Source organism: Sebastes umbrosus, chromosome 11 (assembly GCF_015220745.1).
Source record: "Sebastes umbrosus isolate fSebUmb1 chromosome 11, fSebUmb1.pri, whole genome shotgun sequence".
Taxonomy (NCBI): Eukaryota; Metazoa; Chordata; class Actinopteri; order Perciformes; family Sebastidae; genus Sebastes; species Sebastes umbrosus.
Genome location: NC_051279.1, coordinates 16334686 through 16350908, shown reverse-complemented (window position 1 = coordinate 16350908; position 16223 = coordinate 16334686). Strand labels below are relative to the sequence as shown.

At 41.5% G+C, this 16223-nt stretch overlaps 1 protein-coding gene across 2 annotated transcripts; it reads left to right on the top strand.

Moving 5' to 3' along the window:
- The first annotated feature begins 1293 nt into the window (after positions 1-1293).
- Positions 1294-10460, top strand: she (Src homology 2 domain containing E). Of its 2 annotated transcripts, XM_037785019.1 has the most exons (7): positions 1294-1459; positions 1505-2200; positions 2700-2826; positions 5462-5716; positions 5939-6299; positions 8525-8644; positions 10018-10460. In XM_037785019.1, exons 2-7 carry the CDS (start codon positions 1769-1771, stop codon positions 10208-10210), a joined length of 1488 nt encoding a protein of 495 aa, XP_037640947.1. In that variant the 5' UTR covers positions 1294-1459; positions 1505-1768; the 3' UTR covers positions 10211-10460. The 2 variants fall into 2 exon arrangements, with proteins under 2 accessions (XP_037640947.1, XP_037640946.1); XM_037785018.1 differs by having other exon boundaries at positions 1294-2200.
- The last annotated feature ends 5763 nt before the right edge of the window (positions 10461-16223 follow it).

Genomic DNA, 16223 nt, shown 5'->3' with positions numbered 1-16223 from the left:
TATGGCACCCTGACTGACAGCCAGCCACCCCTACTCCTCTCAAGCGCACACACACAGTCACATGATATTGATCTTGCCCAGTTATGTTGGCTTTTTTAAAGTTTTCTTTATTTCTTTATTTCTTTATATTATTTATCTATTTTTTATTTTTATTTATTTATCTTATTTTGTCATGAGAAAAAGAAGGAAAGGAAAAAGGGAACAAAAAAAAATAAAAAATAAAATAATATATATATATATATATATATATATATATATATAAACAAGAAAAAAAAACTCCTCAACTGGCCGGGTATGGGCCATGCTGCCTCAACACCAACTGGGCTCCTCCTGCATCTCCTCTCTCCTCCCTCCAATGACCTCCTATGGATAGAAAAGGGCATAAGCCCTGAGCTATTGACCAGGCTCACGAATTTACGATACGATAGAGTACATGCAGTATCCTATTACTTTACATATATTTTATTTTAAGTAAGTGGTTGTTGGGTTGTTTTAAAATGCCGTTTAGCTTGTTTCTATGATGCAATCTTGTATATGATTTGTCTTAGAAATTTCATTCATGATTTAAATTTCTGTTTAATTCCAAACAATGGATTGTCTGTAATCCATTGTTATTGCTACCTATCTTGGCCAGGTCACACTTTTGAAAAAGAGATTTTTTTCAAAAGACGCTTTTCATGGCAAATAAAGGTTATGTAACACTATAAAAACAAAAAACACCAGTTTACAAATCTACCATAGCTCATTTAAAATGTACTCATAAGATTAATTTATGTGGAGGGATTATTATATGGTTTTATTTTTGTTTGAATTCTGTTTTGTCTGTTTTATCTGCTTCCATTTTATAAATTGTATGTTCCCATGTGGTGTACTATTTTGCATTTTTATTATTAACTGTGAAGCACTTTGGAACTGCTGTTTTGAAAAGTGATATAAATAAAGTGTATTAATAGTATTGTTGTTATTGTTACTATTATTATTATTATTATCTTCAGTCCTGAGTGATCATTCTCTGCAAATGTCTCCAAAATTGCAGAGCTACAGAGCACAAATATGATTTCAACTGTAGTGGAGTGCACAAGAAAAAGGGGCATTTTTTTCAAATTGTGTCATAGACTGTCACATGTTAGGTCCTATATTTTGTTTATTGCCAATCTATTGTCATATGGCCAACTTCTGGTAAAGTCTGGGGATTGCTGTGTCTCCAATGAAATGATTACAGTAAAACTCCTCCCCACAGCTCTCCATACAAAGCCCCTCCCCAGTCTCCTGTGACATCCCACACAGTCTGCGCACACAACTTTCCACTGCATCTCATCACCTCCACAGACTGGACGCATCATCTCACGCTCTGGGAATGGGATCTTTACTGGGTTCAAAGAAAAACTTTGAGTTCTTTCGAATTTACGCGCTGCAGAGGCTACTTTTCAAATTGCAGGGATAGTTGTTGTTACTGCAGGTGCAGAGTGACAGCAGCAAGAGCCAGGGATAGTTGTTACTGCAGGTGCAGAGTGACAGCAGCAAGAGCCACTACTGGCCAATGACTTCCAAGGAGCACCAGAAGTTGTCAGGGAGTTTCAGACTCTAGGAATCTGTTTAACAACACGAAGTAGGAGCTGTCTGAGTTTGACGATTAGGGGATTCTTGTCATTTCAGACCACATTACTTCAACCGAGGCGTGCGTAAAATATCTGTGCGTAAAGTTGGTCCAAAGATAGTTTAAAGACAACAGGTTTGTTAACTTTTAAATTTGTGAGAAGTGACAGCCATGGCGAGATGGTTCAGAGATTTTCCCATCAACCTGAAGAACAGCAACGAAAGGGTCCGCTCGGCGTCTGAATCTGGTTCACAAACTCGACACAAATCCTCGTTTTCTCGTGACAGCCTGCGCAAAGATGGGGGAGTGGGGGGTTTATTGGCAGGGAGAAATAGGAAAAATTCGGCTACAGAATTGGGTCGCAACAACGCTGGTTCTGGTGGCACCATCTGGGATACTCTCACACCAAAAGGACGAAAGAACTCCAAGGTGGAGACTGGGACATCAGATGAGAACCGCCAGGTCAGGACCTCGAGTTTGGCGCAAGTGTACATCAGCAGGATGATCAAAGTGGACAAACAAGACAAGACCCCCAAACTCAACGGGATAAGTGAGCAGAAGCTGCCCGAGAACGAAAAGGAAAGATCTGACATTAAAACAACGGTGAGTTTAACTTCCAAAAGATGGAACACAGTTAATGCAAACCCTATGTGATCTCCACATTTCATCTGCTATTTATTTAGAATCAAACAAAAGCAGGCAGAAGTGGTTACAGCTGCATGCAGATTAAAAGTAAATATACTGTACAGTGCAAAAAAGAAAATTTCATTGTAGGCTTGAGGTCAGTGCTTTCCTTTGTGTTTTCCCTACCCCACCTCAGTTCATAACTCTGTATTCAGTTTCCATCGCTCTCAAAAGAACACAATGCAGTTTCACTACATTGTGTCAGATCAAACAGGCAAACACAATGTGCTGACCTCTTTGCACTTTTTCTGCTTGTCCCTCCATTACTTGTCATTTAGTCACACACACGCACACGCACACGCACACGCACACGCACACGCACTGTATCAGATCCCTCTCCCCCTGCCTGCTCTGCTGTCTCCAGGTAAATTGTTGTCTCCAGCATTGTTCTTTCTGATGGATCTTTTCCTTCTCACAGCTGATTATCCTGGAGGACTACGCAGATCCTTTTGACGCAGAGAAAACCAAGGAGCAGAGGGAGGCTGAGAGAGCAGGAGTAAATGACGGATACATGGAGCCCTATGATGCTCAGGTCATCATCACAGGTGAGTTTTAAGGCTCATCACTTATCACAGCAATTACAATTATGGTAGGGCCAAAGTGGCATCATCTGGACTGTAGTGTGTCTGCTGAAAACATAACTACATCTATTTACCTCTTAACACTCTTTGTGTATCATCTTTAATAAGCTGTGTAAATGATATCAGCTAAAATTTTCTCTGCACTCTCACTATGTCACATTCTTGCTAAAGGGCTGTTTTAAAGAGACGTAGGGCCAAACTACTGTAGACCCTCAGTCTCTCTGCTGACTTCCCTCCTCGCTGGCGGTTGCCGTAGGAACAGTGTTGTGCAGGGACAATGGGTGCAGCTTCCTCTTCCAACTTCCTGTCTCCTGCCTCTGTTTCCTTTGCCCCATTCTTTTGATAGGAAGTTGGCCCCAGTGCCCCCCCACCACCTCCCCCCCACACACACGCACATACACAACATACTTTATGGTCCCTTACGTGTGAAAAGAATCGAAGGACCCCCCTCAACCTACACGTCCCTCCCCCCACCCCCCCATGGTCTCGCCCAATCACTTCCCAGCAGCCAGGAAGTGGCCTGGTCAGCCAGCCAATCAGCAGCCGTGTTGACCTTTTCTTCCTGTAGCTCCATTGTTTGGTCACACAATAGTGCAGACACACAGGCTACCTGTCAGACAGTAAAGAAACACAGCAAGTGAAATTCCCCTAAAGTTTAACGACACGTCGTAACAAACTTAATTTAGAGAGCAAATCACACCTGACAGACGGATTGAGTTAATCCCGCTGGCCCAGTGAACACAAGTACTAGCCTACAACTTGGTTTAAAACTAGTGAGGATACCATGCATTACATTTTTGTATTACTGAAATCTAAAAAACAAACAAACATACAAATCTCCAATAAGCACGGTACTTAGTTTGAGTTGATGGACAAATTTACCAGTCTAACTCATAAAGTAATACAAATTTGCATCAATAAAGTGTATTTTGATCTTACTGGTTTTTTGCACAAGTGTCAGTTGACATTGTAATTTTTCTGTTGTAAAGTTTTCTACTCTACCTGATACATCAAATATCTCTCATCTCTGTGGATATGGGACAGAAACATTATGCAAATGATTAATGGGAAGCTTGCAGAAATGTATGCCTGACTACAGGCTAATTGAGTTGATTTTTTTTTCATTATAAAATACACAGTTGCCAGTTTATTGGGTGCACCTAACCAAAGTAGTCTAATACAACAGCCCAGCAATAAATTGTACCTTCACAAAGATTATAATGATTCATTTTAATTTATACTTAGAGGTATGTTGATTAAACTTTATGGCCATTTTGAATGCTGAATTGTTGTATTGTTGTGCTGTATTGAGGGGTGTCCTCGATATTTTGTGTACCCCACTTATATCAATAAGTATAGACAAAACATAAGAGACGCCTCTCAGTATAACTGAAGACAGACCAACAGCACCACAAACTACTGCCTCCTAAATGATCATTAAGTTGAATCAACACCCATCGATGGATTATTGAATGGGCCTACCGGGCACAGAGACAAAGAGACACAAAACAACGATATAAAGAGATGCAGAACAACCACAGAGAGAGAGAGAGAGAGAAAGAGAGAGAGAGAGAATAAGTTACATATGACTATAAAGACAAAACGACCAAAAAGAAAAAAAGTACTACAAAGAGACACAAAATGACCACAAAGGGATACAAGTGACTACAAAGAGTCACACAACGACCAAATGACAAAAACAATACTACAAAGAGACATAAAATGACCACAAAGAGGTACAGATTACTACAAAGAGATGCAAATTGCACAAAGAGACGCAAAACCACGAAAAGATGCATAGCGACTACAAAGAGATGCCTGTGTGTCTTGCTCCTACATTATGTAGGAGGGTCTGTGCAGAGGGGCCCATTGACTCATAATCAACACCTCAGGATTGTTGTATTAGACTGCATTAGTTTTGGCTACATGTACCTAATAAATTGGCAGCTGAGTGTATAATTTCAAGGAAAACCGTGGGTTATGTAAGGTTACACTAAAATGGGAGAGCTCACTATTACATTGTTGATCCAGTTAGCTCAATGCATGATTATGTTACAGAATTATTACCATATTGTATTGTGAATGTAGGTGAATATTATTTCAACTGATTAAGTAGTTATGTTTGCCATATTATGTAGCCTATTTGAATTTGTTTGAGGTTGGTTGATGTGTGGTAACTCAAAGGACTCCAAAGCTAAAACTAAAAATAGTGACACAACATTGTGCTGACAACTGCTTTGTCTGTGATTTGTGAGAAAACACACAAACACATAGTATTGTCCAAGTGCTTAGCAAAAAAAAACAACAACAGTGAATTCTACCTCTCTAAGGACTCACAACACTGTCACCTGCTTCATTTAAAGTTTCTTCTTTATGAAGTTTTGAGGCCAAATTGTCTCTTTGTCAGGTACGAGGTTATTAAAAGAAATGTATCAAAACACAGAGGAGCCAATTTGGGCTCAAAACATTTCTAAAAAAGGTAAATAATACATTTTAACAAGAGCAGATGACAGTACCCTTTAAGAGATATACAAAGCTTTGTCTGTTAAGTGATAATCCTTCATCTTAATACCATTAACTAATCACATGTGTGCTGCAGAGGTTCGTAGACGAGGCTCCAAAGACCTCCTGAAAGTGTGCGTGCTGCTGGACCGAGGAAAGAGAGAGGGGAAGGGAGACCAGGGAAAACCCTCGCCCCCGAACATCTACGACACGCCGTACGAGGGCGGGCTGGAAGGCGACAGTGGTGGGGTGTGGATACCTGTCACACGGCCAGAGTCTGACGTCCGTCCCGCCGGAGAGTACGAGCTGCCCTGGGAGTGGAGAAAGGAGGACATTGTTAGAGCGCTGTCAGGTAGAGAAAGGGAGAGAGGGATGATGGGAAGGGTGTGGAGGAAGGATGCCATGAGTTTTATTTGTACAGTAATGCCACAACAATTTGGTGTTTGCTTTGGAGAAGGAAACAAAACAATCCTGCTGAATCAATTTCCAGGGATGTGTTTACTTTGGTAGCTCTGGCATGCTTTAATAGGACTTTATTATGAAAGGTTGATATTGTCTCTCCTGCTTCCTTCAGCTCAGTTCGAGGCGGTGGATTGTTCTCCCACTAAAGAGAACGGTTCAACCTTCGCACGCCAGCAGCAGCAGCAGCAACAGCAACAGCAGCAGCAGCAACAACAAACCCTGAGGCAGAAGAACTGGAACCATAAGATACTCGTGCCATCTTCTCCATCTTCTTCCTCTTCTCCCTCCTTTCCCTCCTCTCCTATTCTCAAACTCTCCCCTCTGACGCCCCCATCTCCCTCTTTCCCCACCCTCAAACTCTCGCCCTCTTCTAGTCCTATAAAACTCTCCCCTCCGTCTCCCACCTCCCCCAACGCCCCGCTGGATGGGGACGCAGCCAAGGTGGACCCCGGCCTGCCCCTGGAGAAGCAAAGGTAAGCAGGGAGGAGACCTACTTATCCATAGGAAGGGGGAGGGAAATGCTGCATTTTATTTCATTTATAAATATTAGTAAGGGAAAAAATATGAAAGCCTTCGCACACTGGATTATAGCTCATAAACTTTATTAGACTGAAGAGGCAACATTTCAACTCTATCATCAGGCATCAGGCAAATGTGCAACATCACAAACCAAACATAATTTATTTCACCATACTGACATTGAGTTCAATGAGAAACTCAAGATACAGTACATTGTCAAGAAGAAAATAGTAGGAAAAACAGTTGTAGCAATCACAAATAATGACATAAATATCTAAAATGTAAGGACCAGCTCAGTATACATTATCCCGCTTATTACATGGCCACTGATGGAACAAATCAATAATTTGACACAAAAATGGTTCTCTAGAGACAGAGATCAGAGCTGCGTCCATAGCATAGAAAGTAGAACGCTGTAATTGACCAATCAGAATGGAGTATTCAACAAAGCTGTGTAATAAATACAAATATGACATTATACAAGATTCAATAGACCCGTACACTGTATATAAGAAGTGGACATAGTCACCGTGACATCACTCATTAGTTTGTGGACTGGCGTTTTGAAGCCTCGAGTTCAGCATTTTGGCCGTTGCCATCTTTTTTTTTTGCAACCAGAAGTGACACGAGAGGGTGGAGCAACCGAACGCTGAATAAGGCATTTTCAGGCGATCAAAGTGTTACAATTAACTTTCATGAACTGAAACACACTGTGAAAGTTATAAGACAAAAAGAAGAAGTAGGGTCATTTTCTCATAGACTTCTATACAATCAGACTTCTTTTTGCAACCAGAGGAGTCGCCCCCTGCTGGCTATTAGAAAGAATGCAGGTTTAAGGCACTTCAGCATTCGCTTCACTTTTCAGATCCCGAGGTTGCCGACTGAATAGACCCGACTTACTAGAACAAAAATGCTGATAAAAGGAGGAGAAATACATTTAAACCATATGAGGAGAGCCAATGTGGCTCTGTATTTGTTTCCTCCAGTGCTCTGGTTTCCTCCCACAGGGCAGGTGAACTGACCCATAAGATAGTCTAAATCGGTTTATATTTTAGCCCTCTGATAGACTTGTGATCTACCCCTCACCCACTGCATGCTCAACCTTGAACAGGATTAGCGGATTGAAGGAATTAAACAAATGAGATGAGGGCTGAGACATTTGGTTGCCTTTATGTCATGTCTGTGTATTATTATCAAAATTAACCCCACATTTCCCATAAACTCTGCAGAGTAAATGGCACTTCCTTTCCCCCCTGTCTATTTTCTGTGTTGCTCTGCTTGCACTTGTTAAAACAGTATAGAATAAGCTTTTTTTTCTCTTTCTCTTTGGCCTTTACCTTCTAACCTAACCATCTGTGTTTGTGAGAAACTCTGGAAGAACAGCGCCCTCCACAGTTTTGGCTGAAAATCAAATTTCCCTTAGTAAAAGTTGTAAAGCCATCAAGCAGATTTCCTTCAACGTCTGATAACTCACAATGTCAAATACAGTAGAGGCTGCCAGTCCTCTTGGCCAACACCTCACATATATTTTACATTTGGCGCATTAAAACACTTTTAAGTGAAACCTTGTATTTATCAGTAAGAGCTCGAGCCAGCCCTTGAGCACATCCTCATGGTAAGATGCCAGAGGGAAGTGCACCCTCGAGGTGAGACTTGAATAGATAGATAGACTCTCAGTCTCTCATCTCAGTAAGGGTGGCCTTTCTTTTCAGATTGAACGTCACTCAGAGGACGTTCCCCGCATGTTACAGCATGTGTTCCTCTCATGTTGTGGCTTTATGTCAGTATGTGTTTTGCCTTCAAGCATCAAGGCCACATACAGTCTGGTTATATATGGCTCTAGCCTGTAGCCACTGTCGGCACCACCTCGCGTCGACACACAGCGTCTATTTTATTTATCTCTTTGCCCCCTCAAGTTCACCTTTGACACTAATAACTCATTCAGTCCACCACAATACATGTCCGCCTGATTTATGGAGACTATAAATCTGTTGTCGGTTTCATTCCTCCCGTCAGTCTCTTTTCTTCTCTCTCCCACCATCATCACCTATCATTATCTTGACATCTGACTTATCTCCATATGTCCCTGCGCTATATGTCACTGATCTACTGTCTCTCTCTCTCTCTCTCTCTCTCTCTGCGTCTCCCCCTCCCCTCCTCCTTCCCTCGCCCCTCCAAGCTGGTATCACGGCAGTGTGAGCCGGCAACAGGCTGAGGCTCAGCTGCAGCGCTGCAGGGAGGCCAGCTTCCTGGTGAGGGACAGCGAATCAGGAACCAGCAAGTACTCCATCGCTCTGAAGTGAGTTTGCGGATGTGTGCGTTTCATTGGAGTGTGTTTGTTGAACTCAGTGCAGGCACGCTATATAGTGCAACATGTACATATTTATTTATAGCGGTATTTTTCTCCATTTTTGTTTGTCAGTATTTCTTTGGCTGAGTTACAGCGGTGACAGCTGGACATTTGCTTGAAAATCAATTATGCTTTTCTGATTTCAACATCTCCTTTTATAATGCCATGTTTTTCAGCCTCGTTTGAAAATGGGCATGCCACATTTATCTTGTATTATACAGTATATTTTAAACTGTACAAAATATATTTGGGTGTTGTTGCCCACTGACTTTGCCTTCAACAGTGAGTGTTTAGCTTCTTTTTTTTGTTTTTGTAATTCACTTTTTATTGTTTTTCCAAAAGAAGTTACATCACACAGAACAAAGGCACCAGAAACAAAAAAGAAAACAGTAATAACAATAAAACTAAGAAGACCACAGGAAAAAACAAACAAAAATAAAATTGGTATTATCAAAATGATGGAAACAACCAGGAAACAACATTTCTAACAGTAATGACATTTACAGCAAACATCCCATTACATTGCGACCATTCACATCTAAATAAGTATGACCATCCATTATAACATCTTATTGGGTAAACGTCACCATCCCATAATTATCATTCATGCGTCATAATATAAGTAACATGCTCAGCAAGACTTGCCGTTACCTATCACATGTCTATCACTCATATAATAGCGATGCCATCACTACTAACACAACATCATTTATCACTTTGTTATCAGACACTTATCATAATGACGATGGCTTAAACAACAGTACATATAATCAACATACAATGCAGGCGACTCTCACACATCATGACAATAACATCTTACATATAACGTTATCAGCCTCTAGTGTTTGGCTCTTTTTAAGGAATTATTAAGGTGTTACAGTAACTGGCATTGTGGTGGCAACCTCTAAGGCGTAAATGCACGACAATGTGTCAATTGTAGAGTTGATACCACTGATAAGCGTGCCAGGAACAGGTTTCTCTGGATAACGGCTGAAATCCTGTGGTGCAATTGTGTGTATGTGTGCGCGCGCGTGTGCATGCGCCTGAGTGCACATTTGTTGTACGCTGCTCATTCATTTGAGAGTCCACATCATTAACCCCATTTACACATCCGCTGAACTCGGAAAATGCGCAGCCTCATTTGGGGAGACAGATAACAGATAGAGAGAGACATTTTTCTTTTACTGACATTATGTTTCCATTCTTCAGCATATTATAACTCTTAACTGTAACTGATGCTGTGTGTATTCTACTTGCAAGCCTGTCCTTCTGACAATAAATCTGTATTTTGTGCATCTCTCCATTCGGTCTCGTTCCATTAGGACCAGTCAGAGTTGTGTGCACATCATCGTGGCCCAGACGAAGAGCGTCAAGGGTTTGGGCTTCACGCTGGATCAGATCAGTTGCGTCTTCTCCAGCATCCCTGAGCTGGTGCACCACTACTGCACACACAGACTGCCTTTCACTGGAGCAGAGCACATGACCCTGCAGCATCCTGTTCCCAGGCCGCACTGAACATGCGTAAAGGACGAACAAACACACTGGGGCATAAATACACAAATGCAGACACATTAACTTGTCAACACATGTGCGCACACACACAAAGATATGCTGCTTTGGATCGTCCTGCGTATTACCTTGTTAAAGCTGCAGTGGGTAGAAATGGAGCAAATATGATTTAAAAAAGTTATTTTTATGAAACGGTCAGTATATCCTGACAGTAGTGCATGAGACAGGTAATCTGAAAAATTATCATGTGCCTCTGTTTTCCTCTGGTGTCCTGCGGTGCTCCTAATGGCATCTGCAAGATTTCACAGACCGGAGGAAAACAACCAATCAGAGCAGAGCTGGAGTCTGCCGTCAATGAGCAGCTGTCAATCACTCGCGAACTCCGATCAAACGGTCAAACTAGGCAGCGCTGATCATATATTAATCAATATTCTGTTACTGTAATGCCTATTTCTTGCCTCAAATGTTTTCAGAAACATCTTGTAGTGTACTGTTTAGCTGTAAAATGAGAAAGTTTGTGACCCGGCAGCCATGTTGAGATCAGTTGAGGAAATATCAAGCGCCGCCCACCAGCCATAGCACAGCCAGTAGGAACGATCTCTCTCTGAAATGACCTGTGATTGGCCAAAGTCTCCCTTCACGGGCTAGATTTTTTAAAGCCTGAAAACAGAGCCATGAGGAGGTGCAGAAGTCTAGTTATCTCTCAGAACACTTGAATTACAATATGCTGAAAGGTTATTATGGATTTTTTGCCCAATGATGCCAGAAATATTCTGCCTACTGCAGGTTTAAGTTTATGTGTTTGTATCTCTTCCATGCGCTACAAAGTCATACATTATAATAACCACTGATCACAGTATTTTAGTGTTTCTAATCTAAAATCCCTGCTGAATGTATTTATAGTTACAGGAAAACCAGCCCTTCTTCAACAGCCTGGTCTATTTGTATCTCAGTATCATGCAAACCAAATTGATTTCTATAATACCTGAAACAACACACACGAAGCCGTGCGCTTCCTGTAACCAATGAGATATTTGAGGTAAGTGGAGAGGTTTGTAATCTCCACTGACACAGAGGTGCTGACATCGTGAATTAGCGCCACACCATCCAGTTAGGCTTGGTCCGTGAGGTCAATACACCTGATTGGAGTATATTCATTCATCCATCTGACATGTCAATCAGCCTATTGATCTCTCCTGAAAATCAGGCTCATTTGCCAACCGCTCTGTCTGTCAAGAGAAAGAGCTTTATTGATCAGACGATTAGAAAACCAGTGTAGTGGGAGGGGTCTTATAACGTTACTGTACCCAGTCAGCAGAATTGTTTGTGTGCAAGTGTGTAAAAATAAATATGTGAACATCCATTCACGTGCCTTCACTGTAATCTAATTACTTTAATGTGAATGAACTGTACTCTAAAATGTACCTATATGCATAAATGACGTGTGTATGAAGTGATTGTTGTTTTTTTACATCAACCGCACAATGATGTGGGCTGTATATTATTGTTGTAAGACTTTTATTCAGTAAATAAAATAAAATTCATATTAACTGCAGACAAACAGTGTTATTAATAGACACGCCAGCAGCAAAAGTCAAAGCAGGGTTCAAGGGGAAAAAAAGCAGTGAAACGGAGATGAGAAGCTAACCAGAGCACACAGATTCACCGTGTGCTTTTCTCTTGTAGCTGTAAAACCATTGACCTGAGTGTGAAATCAATTACAGATACACACACATGCAACCTCATGCGGGCGCACGCACTCACCTATTTGTAGCCAACAAACATGGGCACATACATACAAAATGCATACATGAATAGTGCACACACACAACCCGAAAGGTTTTTGTATTTACTGTAAATCCTCGCCAACACACACATGAAGCTTCTCACAATACACAAGAGAGGCTTTATCCTCACAATGATGCGTGGAAGCGTGTGTTTGCGGTAAGATACGTCTAACCAGTAAACACCAGAGTATTGGTTTGCATGAGTATCTCTTCGAGTGTGTGTGTGTGTCTGTGTGTGCAAGCGTGAATGTGCCCATGTGTGCACCCATGTGTGCATTTATGTCCTGCTATGTGTGTGTGTGTGAGAGGGAGTCAGAATTTTTCTGTTCAGGGATTACCAGGTTGCCATGGTGATTAGTTAGAGTGAGGTAGGGCCATCTCTAGAGGGAACGAGGAGAGGGAGGAGAGAAGAGGAGAAAGAGGGAGGAGAGACAGGCTGCAATATAAAAAGAGCTATGAATAACCGTGGCCATAGTGCCATAGTAGCGATGTAGCTCCCCCACAGAATAGCCGGCTTGGTTTGTGAATGGAGAGCAACATGTAATGCCAGAGCCAAGAATGAGTAAGTTAAAAGTACACTCCTCCTACTGTCAACTGATTTTGTAGCACTTTATTGGTCATTTGATACCTCCTGCTCAAAAGGTCAAAGTGCAGGGTCGACTTCAGAGCAAATATATGCTCGAACACACTCCAGCCAGACAGATGCTCGTTTCTACATGCTTGAACCCGAGGCTTTTCCGGTCGAGGAGCCGACTCTAATCTTGGCCGTCCCGCTATACCCAGTGTGTCACAAATGGCAATGTTACACAACAATAGACACCGCTAACTATCACCCTTCCTCCCATCCGTGTGATCTGTTGTGGTTAGTCCTCCATGTTCTCTTAATTAAATCACAAAGTAGGTCAAAACAAACAAGAGGCCCGGGGTGCTGGACACATGAGTCTTGCAGAGCTTGTCAGTCTGTTTTTGGGAATGTTGCGTTCGGTAACCATCTAAGCCTACAATCTTATAATGTTTCTTTGAGTGTTCTTGGTCTATAGCATCGCTGTCCAAAACCATCTATCTCTTATTTTAGTGATTTTTAATTTTTCTTTTAGATAATATGAAGGATTATGTATTCCTTTATTGGAATAGAGTGTCTGAAAAACTGCATTGTCACATAGGGACGTTTTTCTTAGCTCGTGAAAAGTTGACGATTTGGAGATACATGGTTTTCAAAGGACAGAGATGATATGCATAATTTCTATCACCTGCACTCTAGATATGAGCTTATAAAGTATCAGTGGTGAAAGAAGTATTCAGTTCCTTTACTTAGTATAAGTAATATTGTCAATACCAAAACATAAAAATACATATAAAGTAATACTGTATCAGCAAAATATACAGGAAAGTATAAAGTTAAAGTATTCATTATGCAGCAAAATTTCAATATTTTTTTGTTATATATGTTATTAACTGATTATTATTGCTGATTATTATTGCTGTTGCGTTAATCTAGTTAAGGTGGAGCTAATTTTAAAGGTGCAGTGTGTAGGATTGGTGGGGCCTCTAGTGGTGTGGTTGCAGATTGCAACCAACTGAGTACCCCTCCGCTCACTCCTCACTTTCCAAGACTGCGGTAACGTGAGCCGTCGAGTGCAAAACTGTGGTAACACTGTTCGCCTCGCTCAGAGGCCATCCTTACCATAATAACACTACTTTAGGAGCAACGGAAGTCAGACGGCGTCTGGCTGTACCACGGTTTTACACTCTGCGGCTCACGTTACCGCAGTTTCACAAGCGTGTTGGAGAACTACGGTGGCCTTCAGGTAACGTAACAACGTGAAAGGCTCTTAATAGAGCCAGTGTTTTGTTTGTCCATTCTGGGTTACTGTAGAAACATGGTGGAGCAACATGTTGGACTCCGTGAAGAGGATCCGCTCCCTATGTAAATATGAAGGACTCATTCTAAGCTAACGAAAACACCACGATTCTTAGTTTCAGGTGATTATACACTAATGAAAACATAGTTATGAATATTATATATTTCTGCTAATAGACCCCCTGAAATGTTACACACGATCCTTTACCTTTACTTTTTATACCAGTATGCTCAATCTATAACAGTACATCATATTTTATAAGATAATCATGTAAAGAAAAAAGTAACCACAGCTGTCTAGTAAATGTAGTGGAGTAAAAAGTATAAAATTTGCCTCTAAAATGTAGTCAAGAAGTATAAAATGACACAAAGTACAAGTACAGCTGAGCAATATATCGATATTATATCAATATTGTGATATGAGGCTAGATATCGTTGTGGATTTTGGATATCGTAATATCGTGATATGGCATAAGTTTTGTCTTTTGCTGGTTTTAAAGGCTACATTCAGTAAAGTGATGTAATTTTCTGAACTGACCAGACTGTTCTGTTCTATTATTTATGTTTTACACTCATTATATCCACATTACTAATGATTATCTTTTCAAAGATCTCGATGTGTAAATATTTTGTAAAAGCACCAATAGTCAACCCTACAATATCGTCGCAATACCGATATCGAGGGATAGTACAAGTACCTCAAAGTTATACTGAAGTACCGTACTTTTGGAAATGTAATGTGAAAGTAATCGTTTCTTATACTTTGTCTAAGTGTTACACCATTAACCAGTCTGTGATTCGTGGATCAGATTTCTATGTTGTTAATCAAAGATATGACAGAACCACAGGAAGTAACTGCAGCACCAGAAGACAGAATGACAGCGAGAGAGGAAGGGACAGAGGAAAGAGGAGAGAGAGGTAGGAAGGGAGGGAGAGCGTGAGGGGGTGTTAGGGGAAGACAAGCACTCGTGGGGGTCCCAGCTTTTAAATAATTCAGAGAGACTCACAGCACTCAGTGCAGAGGAGGAGCACTGTCAGGTCAGCTCATTCACTGCAGAGGAGAGGTAGAGAGGGAGAGAGGAGAGGACTGTACAGAGAGAGGAAGGGTGCATAAAGATGGCATGAGAAGAGGAAGACATTACTGTGGAAGAGTTTGCCTGCATGTGTGTGCATGCACATTTGTGTGCGTATGCATTGTGGGCATTTATGCATGAGTGTGTGTGTGTGTGTGTGTGTGTGTGTGTATGTGTGTCAGCAGCTGCGCATGTGTATCCTTTGTGTGATGAAAATAGACAAAATGAAGGAGAAACAGGTCGTTTCCTCCTGGAGCTTTCTGGTTTCTCTTAGTCACCACGGCAACCGCCTCCTCCCTCCGTCCTGCACTCCTATTTACTTAGTTTACTCTTCCCCCATCCATCCATCCATCCATCCATCCATCCGTCTGTGCCTCCCACGCTCTTTTGACTCCTCCTGTACCCCTCTTCAGTTGCTGCATTCTCTCCGCCCCTCATCATTCAAATCAGTTGTTATAGATTTTTGTTTTCATCATCAGGCACCCAACTCTAGTAAGCATGTTGCAATATCCAGAACAAACTGCAAGCTATACCTGGCTACACTTCCTTCTTACCTCCGCCCCCCCTATACCTGCCTGCCTGGTCTTTTATTCCCTCCGCCTCTTCCTATCCGACTCCTGCGTGTTTGACTTTGTGAATGGAGATTAGAGGTCACTTCAGTGGCCTGGAGGGGGAAAAAACAAAAAAAGGACATTTAATAAAAGATAGGCCTAAGTGAGAAGAGGTCACATGATATGAGAAGGCAAGACATAACCCTGCAGGTTTTTAGAGGGTGAAGATTATTCACAGAATAATGACTACATTAGACTCAGACAGTCCTGGAGAGAGAGAGGTGGTGTGAGGTTATTTTAATGGGCACAGACGTCAGGTGTGTCAGAGAAACACGGAAACGGGCAGGGAGACTCACACCTCAACACATATCTACAATATTTACAATTATACATGTAATTGTTTTACTCTAAATTATTATATTTTTTAATTATTTTCTCAGTAAAATATTATGCATAGGCAAAAAAGAGCTTGATGCAGATGTGTGGCCTACATCTCTTGATGAAAAATACATTTTAGAAGATATAAAATACCTTCTCGCTGCTGCTGCCACAACTGTTGTGCCTGAGGCTGATATTAAAGATAAAAAGCAGATGTCATTAAGTGTGGCAAGGTCACTATTGAGCACCACAAACACCGTATATACGTTGCCTACGAGCACTGCATATTATATGGTGATGTGTGACTTGGTGCGGGGAAGACACTGGCATCGTTATCTGAGCTGTGGAGCCTCTGAGGTATGCCACATC